A 19,119-nucleotide genomic window follows, 5' to 3' on the forward strand; every position below is an offset into this window, starting at 1 on the left:
CAATCACCAAAGCTTTCGGATAACCACACCACTACACACCTAATCCAACTAAATCGGTGTCTCAAACTCATAAGGGGATAGATGAAAATTAAAAGAAAACAAATATGGGTGCAGGAAGCAATTGCCCATATTCTTTTGCAATTAGGCTATTGGAGACACACATGCTATACAATTGTTATTTACACCGCTCAATTTTATTACTATGCTTTTTATACATTTTAAAAAAAAAATACTCTTTCGTAAAGTGATTAGCCTTAAAATTTTGACAATTCTTTTACAAGTACGTTTTGGAAGTAAGTTTTAAAAATACATATCCGTTATATCTAAATTTTTCCATTTTTTTTTTCAAGTTGTGTTCCAACTTTAGCATTTTAGAAAACACTTTCCGAGTTTTAAAATATTTAACAATTAAAAAATTTCGTTGAAGAAATATTAAAAATTTAACACATTGAAAATAAGTATATTTCAAGGATGTTTTGAAATTTTAACATTTTGGAAAGTAAAAGTTGAATATTTTAGAAAAATAGATATAAAAAATATATACCGGTAAAAATAATAAATATGAATAAAAATTATCCTATTGTATCAATTTCTTGGAAGCCCAGTTAAGTAATCAAAACATTCCAATTTTCTATGCTTTTATTTGGTTGAAGTTTGTTATGCGTACACTAAAAATAGTTATTTTTTTATTTTTTTAAATCTTAGCAGCAAGGCAAGGCATGATTCTAATATTCAAATCAGAAAGAAAATAACAAAGCAACCACTTTCAAGTATCTGTTAAAATCCATACCAGAACAATTTCACTATACAAATCAAAGGGAACACAAAAACACTTCTAAGAAAAGAATGTCCATTTCACCAAAACCAAACAAAACCATAAAAACTTCTTAATTACTTATTTATGTAACCTCTTTCTTCATTGCCAAACATGTAACCTATTTATTCACCATAAACAGCACAGTAACAATGTAACATCCAGTTCCACGCACCAGTTACTGAACCAAAGATACACCCAAAAAGAACATTAGTTCATGTCATAACAAAACCACGTTGCCACAACCTCAAGACAAAACTGAACCAACATAGCTCAATTGTATTTAACAAAGGCAAAATTCCGAAAATCATAAACTGACAAAACCTCTGAGCTTTAGATTGAAGAAAAAACCTAAGATATGGATGTTCATGTGAGTAATCTACAAAATCTACAACCCCTTTTGGAAAACGTTGTAGCAGAGAAAACTCCGAAAACCCCAGCACAAAAAACGATGAGAAAGGCATTCAAAGGCACAGCACATTTGTCGAAGCTTCTTCCAACAGGAACAGTGCTAATATTCCAAACCCTGTCACCACTTTTCACACACCAAGGGCAATGCAAAACCGTTTCAAACAAAGTCATGACCATTGTTCTGTTGAGCCTTTGCAGCATCTCATGCTTTGTTCTTTCCTTCACTGACAGCTTCAGGGATGAGAGGGGGAAGGTGAGATATGGGGTGGCATCAGCGAATGGGATTTGGGTTATGGATGCATCAGTGAAACTTCCTGCAGAAGAGGCACAAAAGTATAGGCTAAGGTTCATTGATTTCTTGCATGCATTTATGTCAATATTGGTTTTCTTGGCCATTGCACTCTTTGATGGAAGTGTGGTGAGTTGTTTTGCTCCAAAGCCTTCTGAGGAAACCAAGGAGCTTCTCATGATTTTGCCTGTTGGGATTGGCACTGTGTGTAGCCTTTTCTTTGTTGCATTCCCTACCCAAAGACATGGGATTGGTTTCCCTCTCTCTCGTAATTAGTATCATCTTCTTCATTCTTTAACCATGCTTTTCTGTAATTCTCATAATGGTTTTTCTTCTTCTTTGCAACATGAATAACAAATTTCTCACTTTAGTTTCAACAATCACTCAATGTGTAACTGGTGAGATCGGTTAAAACCCAGATAAAATGGGATTTAAATCAATTTGCCTCACGTATGATTCAGGCTTTTTGAAAACATTCAGTCATCTTAATTAGTTGTTGACCAAGAACATGTCTGAATTTGTGTTCAGGGTACGTATTCTAAAAAAATAGAGTTAGTTCTGACTTATATCATTTTTTAAATGGAGTTATTAAAACAGCTGGAAATATATCTAACTGATAAAAATTTTAGTAACCCAAAAACTACTAATTAGTAACGCAACCATTGTTTGATAGAATAGAGGGATACTATTATCTTTTATTTTTAATTTATATTAATAATTTAAATATTTTTAAAAAATATATTTCTTCTTATATTTGTTATTTTCTCCCTTTTTAGCTCACCCAGATGTACATCCCATGCACTTCTATTAGGTGTATTTTTCTCTATCATCGCTTAGATCTCAGCTTATTGTCGTCATTGCTCTACCACGTGGACACAATTCTTGTAAAGTAAAACGCTTTCTTAATGTAATTTAGAATTTATGTTAATGATTTCATCAAATTACAATGTTAAATAGATCGGAAACTAAGGGAAAACTACACTCTCCCATTATGTCAAAACTAATGGCCACTTTCCTAACAAATAGGTTAGCTAAAATAAAGCTCCATCAATCCCTAAAAATAGGTTAACATAAGACTGTTATTTAAACATTAATTAAATAAAAACAACATAAAAAATTTCATAAAAAATCTTTTAATAATCCCTCCCTTAAACTAAATGCCCAAAGGCTTTAGTTTACTTCGGACGGTGCAATCATGTCGAGCATACTCTTGATCTTCACAAACTGTTCAAGCTTGAGTGGTTTAGTCATTATATCTGCTATTTGGTTTTGGGTGTTGCATTGACTTAACTTGATTCTTCCTTCTTTGACAAGATTTCTTAAGAAATGAAATCTAACATCAATGTGTTTGCTTCTACCATGAAATACGGGATTTCCAGACAACTTAATACCTAAATTGATGTCACATAGAATTAGAATATGCTTTTGTCTTTTGAAACCAATGGTCTCAAAATACATTGACATGCACATGAAGCGACATATATGTATTCTGACTCTGTAGTCGATAATGTCACTATTGGTTGTTTCTTAGATGACCATGAAACTGCAACAGTTCCTAACGAAAAAACAAATCATGATGTGCTCTTTCTATCGTTTACATCACCTGCATAATCATTATCTATATAGGCCACTAAAGTGATATATTCTCTTTTCTTGTAGAGTATCCCCAGCTCCATAGTCCCCTTTACATACATACCGTAGGAATCGTTTGACAACATTCCAATGAATATGAAGGGTTCTCCATGAATCTGCTAATTAGGCTGACCACATACATCAAGTCAGGTCTGGTTGCAATTAGGTACATAAACTACTTGTTTGTAGAGTGTGGCATCTGCTTTAGGTCATGTGTCAATTCTAGATAACTTCATTCCTGGGACAATATAATTCTTTACTGCATCGCACTCCATCATATTAAATCGAGCCAATACTTCCTATGTATATTTTCTTTGACATATGAAGATACCATGTGTATTCTACAAAACTTCAATTCCCAGAAAATACTTCATCTTCCTCAAGTCAGTCATATAAAAAATTGACATCATAGAATCCTTAAACTCATCACACATACCTTTATCATTGTTGGTGTAAATTAAATCATCCACATATAGACTCACAATAATAATTTCACCATCCTTTGCTGACTTTGTGAACAAAGTGTGTTCACAAAAACATCTTTCAAAGCCATTCTGTAAGAAATATGCTTCTATTTTGTTATACCATACTCTTGGTGCTTATTTGAGCCTATAGAGTGCCTGCTTCAATTTATATACCTTTCCTTCCTGTCCCTTTCCTATGAATCCAACTGGTTTTTGAACATATATTTCCTCCTTTAGTTCTCCATGGAGGAATGCACTTTTCACATCTAGTTGGAATATAAACCACCCATTTTGTGCTGCCATGGATAGGATTATGCGAATAGTATCTAATTTGGCCATTGATGCAAACACCTCTGTGTAATCCACTCCATAGTGTTGTGTATAGCCTTTTTTTACTAACATTGCTTTAAACTTGTCAATCTCATCGTTCTCCTTGAGTTTAGTTTTATATCCACTTTACTCCAATCGGTCTTACGTCTTTAGGAGCATGAGTAAACTCCCAAGTTTGTTTTTTCTTTATAGCCTTCACCTCTTTCACCATTGCCTCTTGCCACTTCTTACTTTTAACTGCTTCTTCAAAGTAACTGGATCAGTTTCAGCTACTAGCATAGCACTAGTATGTTGTCATCGTATATGCTTCCCCCTTCTTCATAGTCTGCCATCCACACTAGTTTTCTCCTATTTCTTCTCACCCTCCCTTTAGTTGGGATCTCACATGTTGGTGTGTGAGATTTGTTTCTGGTGTATGTTCCCGCAACATGTGATTTTGATTGCTCCTCCTCTAATTTAGATTGTGAATCAATGCTTTCTTCTTCTCCTTCAACAATTTCTTGGTGACTTTCTGCTTCACTTTACTCCTACCTCCAACTTATGTTTTCTTCAAATACAACATCCTTGCTGATTAATATTTTCTTGTTGATTGGATCAAATAGTTTGTATGCCTTGGATTCATCACTGACTCCAAACAGAACACACAGTCTACTCTTGTTATCAAGCTTAACTCGTTGTTGGTCTGGTGTGTGGACATGAGCTAGGCAACCGAACACACGAAAGTAGTCAACAAATGGTTTTATTCCACTCCATGCTCCCTCTAGAGTCTTGTCTTGTTCTATTGATGTAGGGCTTCTATTCAGAATATATACACACCATTTTGTAGCTTCTTGCCAAAAGATTTTTGGGACATGTCTTCCAAGCAGCATAGTGTGAACCATATGCATGATGGTTATGTTTTTCCTTTCAACAACCCCGTTCGGCTGGGGACTATAGGCAACAATTAGTTCCCTTTTTATCCCTTGATTTTTTCAAAACTCCTCAAACTCTTTTGAGCAAAATTATCCTCCTCACCAGTGTAGGAAGGGACTTTGACAGCGGTTATTTATAATATTTTACACCGGTTCCGAAGTATATTGGGGCGAGGCCAAAAGGGAAACGCTTTTGGCCTTGGTCGTGAACCAAAGCCATATATCCCCAGCTTTCTGCTTCGGTTCAAGCCTAACCGAAGCCATATGTGCAATTTATTTTTAATTTTTTTAAAAATTCGATCACCTTTTGGCCTCGGTTCTGGTATGAACCGAGGCCTAATATGGTGTTTTTTTTTAATTATAACTGCAACCAAGATCGTTTCTCCAATTCTTCTGTTGCTATTTTCCCTCTTCCCATAAACAAGCAAATCTAGCTTTTATACTTTGATAGACAGGTCACTAGTGCATGCCCCACTCTCTAGTATAGGAATAGGAATGAACCATTTAGCATCATGCATATACTAAAAATGGCTACAATGGAATAACACTCATATCAGAGAATATAATGCAGTTGTTCACTGTTCATGCCTTCCGCCAAACCTTAAAATCCAAATGGTCTAGAATCTATATTTTCTGTCTACATTCTGCTTATAAAATGTTAAATTTCAGCACAAGGTAGGTAGGCCTACACATTGTCCACACTTAAAGGCCAAAGGGCTATTATGCGAGTGTTTAGGATGTGAAATAAAACCATTCGTATGTCATGATCTAAACTTAGCTTTTCTGGATAACTGGCGCATGAAAATTGGAAAGGGTGAAAAATTTAAATTATATGAAGAAAATTACACCCGAAGCTATCAACACTTCGTGAATGCCAAATTAAGATTTGTACGTGCATAAAAAATTGCAACTCAGAAGTGTACCGAGTTTAATAATGTCAAGTTTGCAGTAATCTTTGCATTTCCATCCTTAATAACAACATCCATTTTTGACAAATTAGCCAAACTTGAAGGAAAGTTTCTGCACAAATACAAAAGCACACAATGAGATCAATCAAAATTTAATTTCCCATATAAAAAATTTACATTCTTATAAATCAAAAGAGACCAATATGAAGACCCAAGATGATAATCGACAAGATAAAAGCAAATAATCAAAGAGAAAACTCACTCAAATATAACCCTAGCAGCAAACAGTCCTGGACTTCCAAAACCAAACCACTCAAAGTTTCAACGCCCCTACAACAAAGGTGACCTATAGCATAAAATTGCATTAAAATATAATACAGAAGCATGGACATGGATAATCTCATTCACTTACGTTGTGGGGCGAGGGGAAACCAATTTTTTGAACTCACCGAAAGCGAGAGACAAAGATTTAATCGACTACGCATGATGGTTGATGGCAGATGCTGTGCGGCAACAGAAGGCGGAGCGTGATGGGGATGGCAGCGAAGTTCGCGCAGAGTTTTCAAACTCACCTGCGGCGGGAGATGATTTGCAATGGGTGAACTTGAATAGCGCGACGGAGGCGATGACGCACGACTATTGACGGAGGATGCTGGTTGGCAACGGAGGTAGAGCGTGGTGGTGGTGGCAGAGCGGAGAAATTCACACAGAGAGAAAAGAGTTGGGGGAGACGATGAATAGTAGTTAGGGCTTGCAAATTGGGAATTTTAATAACCCTTATTGCCTCGGTCCTTAAAGACCCGAGGGCAAAAGCCTGTTGCTGATGGCATTTTTGAAAATTTGAAAGCTGATGCTGCCTTATATGCTTCGGTTCAGTTTCACCCGGGGCCAAAAGCCCAATTTATTGCTTTGGTCCTTAAAGACTCGAGTCCAAAAGCCTGATGCTGATGGCATTTTTGAAAATTTGAAAACTGACGCTACCTTATATGTTTCGGTTCTGTTGGAACCGGGGCCAAAAGTTGGACGAAAATTGCAAAAATGTCACCGCCTCCTTATAGGCTTCGGTTCAGCTGCAATCGAGGCCTATAAGGCGAAGTAAAATGTTAAATTTGCATTAGTGCCTCTATCATAGGTTAGGTGTTCGAGCCTGTTGTGCCAAAGTTGAGAAATGTTTTCTGCATTCATCTGGAGACACATATATATTCCCATGGTTGCTATAAATACAAACATCCTGCTACCATTCATTGGGATTTCACATAGTACTCCTTTCTCGTGGTGTGCAATAGTGCAAGTGTTCCTTTGACCTTTGATGCTCAACCCCTTTTCCTGAAGTTGTCCTATGCTCAATAAATTATTTTTCAATTCAGGAACATAATACACATTCCGTTCACCTTCATTCGAATGCTCCCTTTCCCCAGTACATTTATATGAGTATCATTTCCCAGCTTTACTTTGCCTCTAAAATTCTCATCTAACTCTAAGAACCACCCCTTTATGGCCACTCATGTGGTTGCTGCATCTTGAGTCCAAGAACCACTCAATTTTCTTTCCTTCTTTGTTCTCTGTGAGAACCACTAGTAAGATTTCTTCCTCATGTTCTTCCTTATCCTCCATTTCTGCATCATTTGCTTTCTTCTCCCGCATTGGATATTCATATTGAAAATGTCCAAGTCTATGGCATTTGAAACATTCAACCTCTTTTTTGTTAAATGTTTATCTCCCTTTTCCTCTGCCTTAGAAGGCTCCTCTTGCCCTCCCTCTTCCTCTTCCTCTTCCATCAAATATTGTTTGCATAACCTGCTCTTCTTCAACTGAGCATGCCATTCACTGCTTATGCATCAATAGACTACTTTGCAATTCATCTATAGTCATGGTGTTAATGTTATTGGACTCCTCAATTGAGCATACTACATAGTTGAAACCTACATAGAAGATAATGGAGTGAAAGAAGAAAATCATAAGTTTCATATAAGATCTAATGCATTAGAGACGCTGTAACAAATTATATGAATCAAACTTAGATTAAGAAACCTAATACACAGTATAGTTTGCACTACAAGAAAAAAGCATTTTAGCCACCGACGAAATCGGTTGCTAAATGAGTAAAATCGGTTGCAAACACTTCTAGACACCAAAAATAAATAGTAGCGAAACCCTTGTCGCAAAGCAAATAGCCACTGATTTGACAATTGGTTGCTAAATAGCCACCGAAATTGTGGTCGCTAATCAATCACTAGAAATTTGGTTACTTTGAAGTATTGGAGATCAGTTTAGCTACTGAACTTTCAGTCGCTAAATCGATCGCTAATGACAACAATTTTTAATATAATAAAATGGTTTTCGGTGCCTAATTCAATCACAAATAAATACATTTTATAATTAATTAAAATAGTATCGGTGGTTAAATCAACAACTAAATCGATGACTAAGTCACCTACTTTTATTTAATTTTCTACTCGCTTATAAATGTTGTATATTTAATTATACTAAATAACAATAAACTTTAATATATAATATAATAAAAAGTAGTATAATACATGATCCAACATAAGACCAAAATGAAAATAATTCTAAATATATATGCAAGTTATAAAGTTATCATACAATTAAACATACAATTAAACCTCACTAATGTTCGTGTGGACTGTAATCACTAGAAGGTCTACTAAATCATCTTCATTGAAGGGTCTGACATAAGATTCTTCAAGTAGATGTACTCTAAAATAAGTTTCATATACTTGTTAGGAACAAGGCAATAAAGGAAAGAATAAAGGAGAGAAAAATAGACACAGAGAATTTAACGTGGTATATAGTAAAATAGAGAACCACATCTCACTATTCTAAGCGATGTGGGACTAAATCAAGCACCATAATACTAACAATTCTCCCACTTGGGGTTTGATTTACATTACCACCTAGTGTAGTGCCTTCATCATCAATTTTCTCGAAGGCCAGTTAAGGCAATGCAAAGCCTCAACTTAGTTGTTGTGACAGTCTTTGTCAACATATCAGCTGGATTCTCTGCACCTGGAATCTTCAACAAAATCAAATCTCCATCATTTATCAAGTTTCTGATAAAATGATACTTCAATTCAATGTGTTTGCATCTGGAGTGAAGAATTGGATTTTTAGCAAGACAAATGGCACTTTGACTGTCACTGAACAATGAAGGTTCATCTTGCCCTTTTCCTAATTCTTTTAGAAGATTCTTCAACCATATCATCTCTTTTGCTGCTTCTGAGATAGCTATATATTCATCTTCAGTGGTTGAAAGGGAGACTTTTCCTTGAAGTTTGGACATCCAACTGATAGTTGTGCCACCTAACGTAAAAATATAACCTGTTGTGCTCTTTCTACCATCCAAATCACCTCTCAAATCTGCATCAGAAAATCCCTGTAAAGTGAGATTACTTCTTTTAAAGGACAAATGCATCTTTGAAGTGCCCTTCAAATATCTCAATATCCACTTCACGCCTTCCCAGTGCTCATTTCCAGGATTGGATAGAAACCTGCTCACAACTCCCACTGCATGTGCTATATCAGGTCTGGTGCAAACCATAGCATACATCAAGCTCCTTACTGCAGATGCATATGGCACTTTAGACATGTGATTTTCTTCTTCCTCTGTCTGAGAAGATTGCCTTTTTGAGAACTTTAAGTGAGTTCCCAAAGGTGTATTCCTGGTTTTAGCATTTCCAACATTAAACCTGCTAAGCAATTTTTTTATATATTTTTCCTGAGATAAATTTAGAATACCTTTAGATCTATCCTTGGAAATTCTCATACCAAGAATTTGCTTGGCTGGACCAAGATCCTTCATTTCAAAATTTTCTGACAATTGTTTCTTCAACCTGTCAATTTCTGCCATATTAGCACCAACAATCAACATGTCATCAACATACAAGGCAAGAATGATATAACTATCAACATATTTCTTCACGTAACAACAATGATCTTCTTCACATTTGTGAAATCCTGAGTTTCTTATAAACTCATTAAACTTCTTATACCATTGTCGCGGTGCTTGTTTCAACCCATACAAACTTTTATGAAGCTTGCATACAAGATTCTCTTTGCCTTGTACTTCAAAACCTTTTGGTTGTGCCATAAAGATTTCTTCCTCAAGATCTCCATGTAGGAATGCAGTTTTCACATCTAACTGCTCCAGATGAAGATTTTCTGCAGCTACTATACTCAAGATAACTCTGATGGTAGTCATCTTGACAAAACCTTTCACTACGAGTCTGGCCTTATATCGTTTGCTGCCATCTGGTTCTTCTTTTAACCTATAGACCCACCTGTTTTACAAAACCTTCTTTCCTTCTGGAAGTTTGGTTAAAAACCATGTCTTATTCTTCTGAAGAGACTTTATCTCATTTTCCATTGCTAGCTCCCACTTAATAGATTCACCTCCCTGCATAGCCTCAGCAAAATGCTCTGGTTCACCAGCATCAGTCAACAACAAGTAATGCAATGAAGGGGAGTACCTTTGTGGTGCTATAATTGTTCTGTTAGACCTTCTAGTCGGTAATTCAGGAGTTACTAACTCTACCATCTGTTCAGGTTCTGACCCAAACTCTGACTCGGGCTCTGACTCAGGCTCTACTTCTGTATTCTGCCTTCTGTTGGCTACATCACTTTCTGAAATTTCTTCTAATGATACCTGCTCTGGTTTTTTATTTGCAAATTCTGCAATTTTGTCCTTATAGAACATGTTTTTATTAAAAGTAACATTTCTACTTCTGATAATTTTCTTGTTTTGGTCATCCCAAAACCTGTAGCCATACATGTCAGATCCATAGCCAATGAAATAGCATCGTTTTGCCTTAGGGTCCAATTTATCTCTACTATTAGAGTTCAACAAAATATATGAAGCATAACCAAAAACTTTCAGATGTGAAATGTTTACCTCATTTCCATACCATACTTCTTCAGGTAACTGATAGCCTAAAGGAACTGATGGTCCTCTGTTTATGAGATAGGCTGCTGTGCTTATTGCATCTGCCCAAAATACCTTGGGTAATCCTGACTGGATTCTCATACATCTTGTTCTCTCATTCAAGGTTCTGTTCATTCTTTCTGCCACACCGTTTTATTCTGGTGTTCCTGGAACCGTTTTGATCATTCTGATCCCATTCTCTGAACAAAACTCCTTGAATTGATTATTGTCATATTCTCCACCATTATCAGACTTCAAACATTTAATCTTTAAACCTGTTTGAGTCTCAACCTCCTGTTTCCACCTTTTAAACACAGAAAACACATCAGATTTATTTTTAAGAAAATAAACCCATACCTTTCTTGTAGAGTCATCAATGAAGGTTACGTAATACTGTGAACCTCCAAGAGATTTCACTGGAGCTGACCCCCAAACATCTGTATGCACTAGTGCTAGTCTTTCAACTTTAGACGACTTACTTATTTTGGAGAAGCTAACCTTTTTCTGCTTTCCAAAGATACAATGTTCGCAAGGTCCAACGTCAACATGCTTCAAGTTAGGTATTTTACCTTTTGAGACCATGAGCTTCATTCCTTTCTCACTCATATGCCCAAGCCTCTGATGCCACAAAGAGGAACTATTGCCAACTTCTGCAACTGATATCATATCCTCATCTGCAATCATGTAAAGAGATCCTAGCTTCTTTCCATGAGCAACAACAAGATTACCTTTCATTACTTTCCAATGTCCATCTCCAAAGGTGGTGTAATGCCCCTCATCATCCAACTTCCCTATAGATATTAAGTTTCTCTTTAAGGCAGGAATATGTCTAACATTATTCAAAGTCCACACACTTCCATTAGAGGTTCTGATATTGATATCACCTTTTCCTATAATATCAAGAGATTTCCCATCTGCAAGGTAGACCTTCCCAAACTTTCCTGGAACATAGTTAGATAATAGTTCTAAGGAAGGTGTAGTATGAAATGACGCACCTGAGTCCATAATCCATGAGTCAATAGAACTATCTAGACTACATAATAGTGCATCTTCAATTTCATCAGTTGTTGCATTTGCTGATTGATCATCATCTTGCCTCTTGCTGTTGTTCTTCCTTAGAGCCTACATTGATTTGTAAAGTGACCCCTTTTCTGAAAATTCCAACAAGTGATATCATTCCGGAATTTTGGTTTTAATTTTTCTCTAGACTTTGATCTGCCTCGGCCTTGATTACAACCTTTCTGGCTACTTCTTCCTCTAGTTTCAGTACTCAATGCTGAACCGGAACTAGAACTGGAAGATTCCCCTAAACTTTTCCTGCGAACATCTTCGCTTAAGATCAAGTCACGGATGTTATCAAGCTTCAACTTACTATTACTTACAGAATTACTAACTGCAGTAACAGTTGCACTCCAACTTTCCGGAAGAGATGATAATAAAATTAATGCTTTCACCTCATCATCAAATGTTATCTGCACTAATGTCAACTGCGCAATAATTGTATTGAATTCACTAATATGATTAGTAATCGAGTTACCTTCACCCATTTTTAGGTTGACTAGCATGCGAATCAAATACACTTTATTGGCTGCAGATGGCTTCTCATACATATTTGACAATGCCTTCATCAAATCTACGGTTGTGTTCTCGTTCATGATGTTGAACGCAACATTCTTGGCTAATGTCAACCGTATCACACCGAGTGTCTGCCGATCTAACAAATCCCATTTTGCCTGCTCATGTCGGTTGGCTTCTGCCCTGTTAAGGGTAGATACAACTTCTTTTGATACAGGTAGTCCTTTATCTGCATCTTCCAGAACCCAAAGTCACTGCCATCAAACTTCTCAATCCTCACCTTCTCTTCTTCCAATGCCATTGCTCTTGCTGCTTTGACCAAAGCTCCTGCTGCCTTTGACCAAAGCTCCTGCTGCGGCTTTTGACCAAAGCTCCCACTACTTCTCTAAACTGAGATCCCCAAGAAGAAAAAATGGAAACCAAATCTTTTCTGATGTGGAAGATCAGACAATGCTGCAACCACAGAGCATACTAAGAAAAATGGCTCTTGATACCAATTGTTAGGAACAAGGCAATAAAGGAAAGAATAAAGGAGAAAAAAATAGACACAGAGAATTTAACATGGTTCGGCGTACAATGTATATGCCTACGTCCACGACTACACTAGGAAGTATTTGTATTTCTGGTGTATCTTAAAATTTTACATAGAGTCTCTTATATAGTAAAATAGAGAACCACATCTCACTATTTTAAGCGATGTAGGACTAAATCAAGCACCATAATACTAACAATACTCTTTTTTTTGTCATCTTTAGTGTGAGCTTTAGTGGAGTTCCATTCAATCGATGTTCCCATCTTTTGGAGTCAAATGGTATCATTATGTATGATGATCCTCCTTCTTTACCTGGGTACATGTCCTTCACTAGAGATACTCTGAAAGTTGTGGAATTGGACATGTTTATGAGCAGCACAATGATGCCATGCTGAAAAGAATCAACCACGAGAAATAAAATCAACAAGAAATGCCATTGGGTTATAGGATACTTGTTACTGTTTTGTGTCAATGATTATCTCTTTCTTTGAACAATGAGTATATGCAAGCAAAACTGAAGATCCTTCCTGAGAAACTGAGAAACATAAAGCACTTTTCTTACCATAAGTCGATGCCACAAAAATGCTTTGAACAAAACAAAGGCATGCCAATTAGAAAGAGAGAATCAAACGCTAATACCTTTATCATTATATTATTCTGCATGATTAGTTTAAAATCTTGATCATTATATGATGCGTTACCCATAATAATCTAGGTTAGGAATGAAGGTTGTGTTTAGCATAGCACAATTTCCTCATATGAGTGCTTGTCTACAATAAACCTTAGTACTCACCCAATGCTTCTATGGAATCAGCTCTACGAGTGCTTTGGCATGAAAACAACCCCTGACTTGGAGTTTTTGTATTGGCGCCCAATGCCCTTTAGTACCTCCATCCAACGCCATGACAACAAAGTTATGAATTGACAGTATTTAGCTTGCTCAATGGCTCAATTGGCACTTTTAATTTATTTTCTACCTTATAGTTATTACAAAACACTTCTCAATAACACAAATTTGATCAATTGCTCAACCTAGAATTTTGCCATTCACAAAATATCTAAACCACCTAACAAATTAAACGACACAATTTAGCATCACTTAATTATATGTTATATGACAAATTCAGCAAACAACAAAGTGCACTATCAATCCAACCAAAACAAAATGCTCAGTCCAAGTTCACAACATATGAAATCACAGCCAACTATTTCAATAAAAACACAATGAGAATTAGCTTTCATCGCATTAAAAAATGTTCTTAAGCTCATTGATGCTTCCCATAACTTCTACCCAAGAAACCCTATCTACAAATACCTAGAAGACCATATCAACTATCTAAGCACATGACTTGATTTTCCAACATGCATGGAGTCCATTTGAACGAGAATGGACAGCATGCAACCTAAGAAACTCAAGAGAACAGGAAACACATATTTGACTCTTTAGAAACAAGGACGAACAAAAACTTACTTTTTTTCTAGATTTTAATTGGTAAAATTTATAGAGTATGTCTCAATGATCGAAAAAACAACTTCTGATTATGAAGAGAATAAGATTTTATTGCATTTCAGATTTTCTAAAGTAACTGACTTTGAGTTTTTTTTTTAAAGAAAAAAGGGATTTTACGATTAAAAAAAAGATTTTATAACTGATGAGATTTATCTCAACTAAAAAGAACTTAACTAATTTTAAGTTCAACCCCACGTATATTTATATAAAACCGAAGCAAAACTCTACTTGTGAATTTGACAATCCACAGGTTCACTTTTTCAACAATAATAAATTAAGTGAAGACAGCAGATGGTAATTGGTATTAAACTTCAATAAATTTTATAAATCTAAAAGTGTGTATTAACATTATGTAACTCTTAACTCAGATAACACATATTTTCTAAAAGAGGAAGTAAGCTTTCCAAATTAAGATATAAACAACAGAAGAAAGCTTTCCGATCAATAACTAATATTTCAGTATAACACTAAAAATACAACTTTAATTTTCTGATTAATAACTTAACATTCAATTCCAAGCTCTGGAGCAAAATTTGGAAGAAGAATTTGTACTGAGAGTGTAGTTCAGGGTTCATCCTAACACAGTTGATCCCTGCTAAATAGAACAAGGATGATTAGAATTTAGAAAACCCTGCACTATAACTTATAATCCATACAAAAGAATCAAATCAAAATTTTTTCACTCAAATACAACATATAGAGGAACAACAATGTTTATTAGTACATATTTTTTTGAAAGGTTTATTGCTATATCTTACATCTTCATTAAAGTAGCTATCAGAGGGAAATCTGAAACACTATACTAACCCAGGCTTATGCAGCCAAGAATTTCTTGATTCCTGCTTTTTGCTCATCACTGAGCCTAGTTGGAAACTTGATGTTAAACTTTATCCTCAAGTTTCCTCTCTTTGATGGATCTTTTGGAAGTGGCATGCCTTCTCTTGGGACAACTTCTTCATAACTGGGATGAATAACATTGCTGATTGGTATGGTTAAGTTTCTACCATCCAGGGTGGTGAGGTGCACTGTGTAACCAGTTAAGGCCTCTGCAAGGGAAATCTTCTGCGTTACAACAAGGTCATTTCCGTCACGGGTGAAGACACTGTGTGGCTTTTCGTCGATGATGAAGACGAGATCGGCCGGCGTCACGTTTGGCTGTTCATTTCCCTTTTCAGGGAAGGTGATCTTTGTTCCCTTCTTCCAACCAGGCTTCACATTAATGGTTAAGATCTCTTCCACAGGCATGGTTTTGCTGCACCACAACAGAAAGTTTAGTAATCAGATTAAGACATAATCAAGTTTAACAGGAAACTATCACAACAGAAAAGGGAACTCAAAGCACATTCTGATTAAATACATAAGAGTCATTTGATGATCAAAAGGAAAGGGAATAGAAGTTTAGTGTGCCTTGCCAAGTTTTACAAGAATAATCCTTGATGCCAATCATTAAGTTCTAAGGAAATTCATACCATAATGGAAATATTTTATACTGAGTAAAATTTCTATATCTAAGTTCCAAAATTAGTTGTTACATTACAATATGTAAAGGCTTAAGGGGCATTGCGAATAAGAATGTATAATGAAACAGTTTTTCAGAACAGGGTTTACACATAAATAAATCTTGTTGAGTTAGCATAACAAAATAACAACAGAATGACTATATAGAGGAGAAGTTCAGCAATTTGCAAACACCTTCTCACTTGTTAGATCATTAACCCTTATAATTTGAAGCTTAAAATCCCATAAACTCATTACTGGGGATAACATTCACCATCACCACTCATCTAATGCCTACAAATCACATACTAGCTGATGTAATTTTTATTTATTTAGATTCTAGAAATTAAAACCTACTACGTTCTGTATATACCCTTTGCAAACTATAACATTGTTTCAATTCAATTATGCACCATCAGTAAACAATTCCAGAATGTCTAGAAACACAGATCAGAGATTGTACACACTTTGCAGTGCAAAAAGGATATACTGCATGATGTTTCAAAGTACAAGTATCTTCTAATATTCAAGTAGCTATTAAATTAATTTTAGAAATTAGTCGTCAATTTTCTTATTTAAACACAGCTCAAATGGCAAAAAATAACAACAAACAGTTTATGCAGTAGACATCTTGTTAGCTAAACAACTTCCAGTATGGCTTGAACATGGCATTATCAAGCTCTGGTTCTCAACTGTAACAATTTCGGGTCAAGCACTTAAAATAACTGAAAATAGCATATAGCAGTCACGTTTTAGGATCAACTAGTTTCTCCTTAGGGATCAATATATGCTTTTACTAACCACCAAATTGAAAGTTCTACCATTTCAATCATGCAAAAAATTAACATATCAGAGATCATACCACATTCAAGAAAACAAAAGCTAAGAAATCCGGAAGATCCTCAAACATAGTAGAAGAAATAGCCAGTTATTAACATGTACTCACCCACTGGCATCAGCAATTTCTCTAGAGATCTTCATCTTCTTTGTAGTTCCTCTATATATCTCCTCAAGAGTGCAAGGCAACTTGTTCTCAATCGGAGGAGCTTTCCGAGGAGCACCTTGACTCATATGTACAGCTCCATCTCCAAAAGATGCAAACATATCATCACCGAACATCCCACCAGGGAACCTTGATCTCATGCCGCCGCCACCTCCACCACCTCTTCCACCCATTCCTCCAAATGGGCTTGAGAAACCAAAAAATTCTGCAAAAATGTCATCTGCATTTCTTGGATTGAACCGAAACGATCCGGGCATATCTCCAGTGGAAAAGTATGTAGTTCCAGCACCACCAGCATCAGGAGGAGGAACCTGACCCTTCAGACCCTCTTCTCCATATTGATCATAAATAGCTTTCTTTTGAGGATCGCTAAGCACCTTCGACAATAACAACATAAACAAGGTAAGCATCAGCCTCCACATAGAAATCTCTTTGGTTAATTCCATTCTTTAGTCCTAAAAGCTTAAAATTTTGCAGTACCCTTATGGAAAAACCTTAGAAGCACAAGGAGGGAAAGAGAAATTAGCATCACCAGATGAAATATTTCATCTTGTTTCACTATTTCACTTCTAATTTCATGAAAAAAAAAAAAAAACTAAAAAATTTGTTACAATTTGAATCATACTAGATTGAAAGCATAAACCAGAAGAAATATTTCGTTGGGTTTCATTATTTCACTCCTAGTTCCACAAAAGGTTAAAAATTTTACAACACCCTTATGTAAACATACCTCATATGCTTCAGAAATCTGCTTAAACTTAGCTTCAGCTTCCTTTTTGTTGTTGGGGTTTTTATCTGGGTGCCATTTCATAGCAAGTTTTCTGTAGGCCTTCTTCAAGTCATCGTCTTTGGCGTTCTTATCAACCTGCAAGATCTTGTAGTAATCCACACCCATTCTTGACCGTGAAGGTGCTTCTTCTACCCTCTTTCTCTTCAGTTTTGCGGTTGTTGCACAATCTTTCTGTTTAAGTTATGCTCTATGTCAGGGACAACTTCGAGAATTTGTACTTGGATTTTTAGGCGGAGGAGGATTATATGATGGAAGGATTTAAATCATTGGGGTGTTGAAGTTGGTGTTCTACAGGTGTAGTAGCATCTCGATCTTGGTGGAAGGTTCCAGAAACCTACATACTTTGGCTTGATTTTCTATTTCTAGGCTCTTTCGGAAAATGGTTGATTTTTGTATTCTAAGAAAATATTTAATCAATCTGACTTTTTTAGTATCTTTGAGAGAAATTAATATTATTTGTGAACAGTATTATTCTCTTGAAGAAATTAATATTATTTGTGAAAAGTATTTATCATGGAGAATGATTTTATAATATAAAAATTCCTTTTTTGTTATTTTCATTGATTTAATATTTATTTTTAAAAATAATTTCTGTTTAATTATTATTATAAATTAAAAAAGAGTTTATGTTGAAATGCATGTTGAGTGTTTTCAAATGTTGATTTATGTTTTAAGAATTTTAGTTGGTGACCATGGATAAGAATAAACCACCAAAGAGTAGGAGATGGTAAGGGTTTAGCTGCTCATATGTTTTATTATTTTTTTGTGATAAAATTTTTAAGACTAGAAGTATTTTTTTATTAGAAATGGTGTTGCTTGACATGAATAAAATTATTATAAATCACTAAAGGACAAACAAGTGCATCCCAAATGTTAAAAATATATATAAATGATTGTCTAAAAATAAAAATTAATTAATTGTATTATTATTTTTTAAAATTAAGAGATTATTTAGTCATTTTTAATTAAAGAAATTGTATAGTTGTGTATTTTTTAAAATGATATAAAAATAATAATTTAGTGACATAATTTTATATGATTATAGATTATAATAAACTAACTATAAAATATTCTGTCTTGTTTATATAATGGTATAGATAATTATTAAGATATTTTTATTTTTAATTATTTTATTTATCCTATTTATATGTATCTTAGTTGATACATTATAAATTATTATATTAATTCATATTTGAAAAGTTAAGGCTTTATTTAAAGCTAGAAAAATTATTTATGCTTTCTACTGAAAATACACATATATAGTATAATTATTTAGTTTAGGTAAATTTAAATATATGTATTTTAATTAAATTTGATGATTTTCAAAATCTGACTCCTAAAATCTTAAGTATGATTCAAAACTATTTTAGTGGTATCACTCAGCATACAAAATAATGTCATGGCTTGTTCTGGGAAAAATTGTGATAAAATGTTTAGTTAAATAAGCATCACAAATGGAGTTGCTTTAAGAAATTTTAATTTAAGAGTAAAAATTAGGATGCTATCAACATTAA

The 19,119-nt window shown here is 35.0% G+C and overlaps 2 protein-coding genes across 2 annotated transcripts; one reads left to right on the forward strand and one right to left on the reverse strand.

Annotated features, from left to right (window-relative positions):
• Nucleotides 1–1,265: 1,265 nt before the first annotated feature.
• On the forward strand, nt 1,266–1,790 carry DMP7 (transmembrane protein, putative (DUF679 domain membrane protein 7)). The gene has a single exon (XM_028055815.2). It carries the CDS (start codon nt 1,266–1,268, stop codon nt 1,788–1,790), a length of 525 nt encoding a protein of 174 aa, XP_027911616.2.
• Nucleotides 1,791–14,929: 13,139 nt separating this feature from the next.
• LOC114169817 (uncharacterized) lies at nt 14,930–17,941 on the reverse strand. Its single transcript, XM_028055136.2, has 3 exons — nt 17,546–17,941; nt 16,759–17,192; nt 14,930–15,567 (listed from the first exon to the last, which is right to left on the reverse strand). Exons 1-3 carry the CDS (start codon nt 17,708–17,710, stop codon nt 15,129–15,131), a joined length of 1,038 nt encoding a protein of 345 aa, XP_027910937.2. The 5' UTR covers nt 17,711–17,941; the 3' UTR covers nt 14,930–15,128.
• Nucleotides 17,942–19,119: the final 1,178 nt, after the last annotated feature.

The sequence above is a fragment of the Vigna unguiculata genome, chromosome 11 (assembly GCF_037176805.1).
Source record: "Vigna unguiculata cultivar grain cowpea cultivar isolate G323 ecotype 2 chromosome 11, ASM3717680v1, whole genome shotgun sequence".
Taxonomy (NCBI): domain Eukaryota; kingdom Viridiplantae; phylum Streptophyta; class Magnoliopsida; order Fabales; family Fabaceae; genus Vigna; species Vigna unguiculata.

Bases quoted from the DNA above. Each gene is read 5' to 3' on its own strand.
- DMP7 (XM_028055815.2), top strand. From the start codon at position 1,266: ATGAGAAAGGCATTCAAAGGCACAGCACATTTGTCGAAGCTTCTTCCA.
- LOC114169817 (XM_028055136.2), bottom strand. From the start codon at position 17,710: ATGGGTGTGGATTACTACAAGATCTTGCAGGTTGATAAGAACGCCAAA. The intron at 17,193-17,545 runs GTATGTTTACAT...TTATTGTCGAAG, and splicing joins AGATTTCTGAAGCATATGAG to GTGCTTAGCGATCCTCAAAA. The intron at 15,568-16,758 runs GTGAGTACATGT...GTTGTGGTGCAG, and splicing joins GAAATTGCTGATGCCAGTGG to CAAAACCATGCCTGTGGAAG.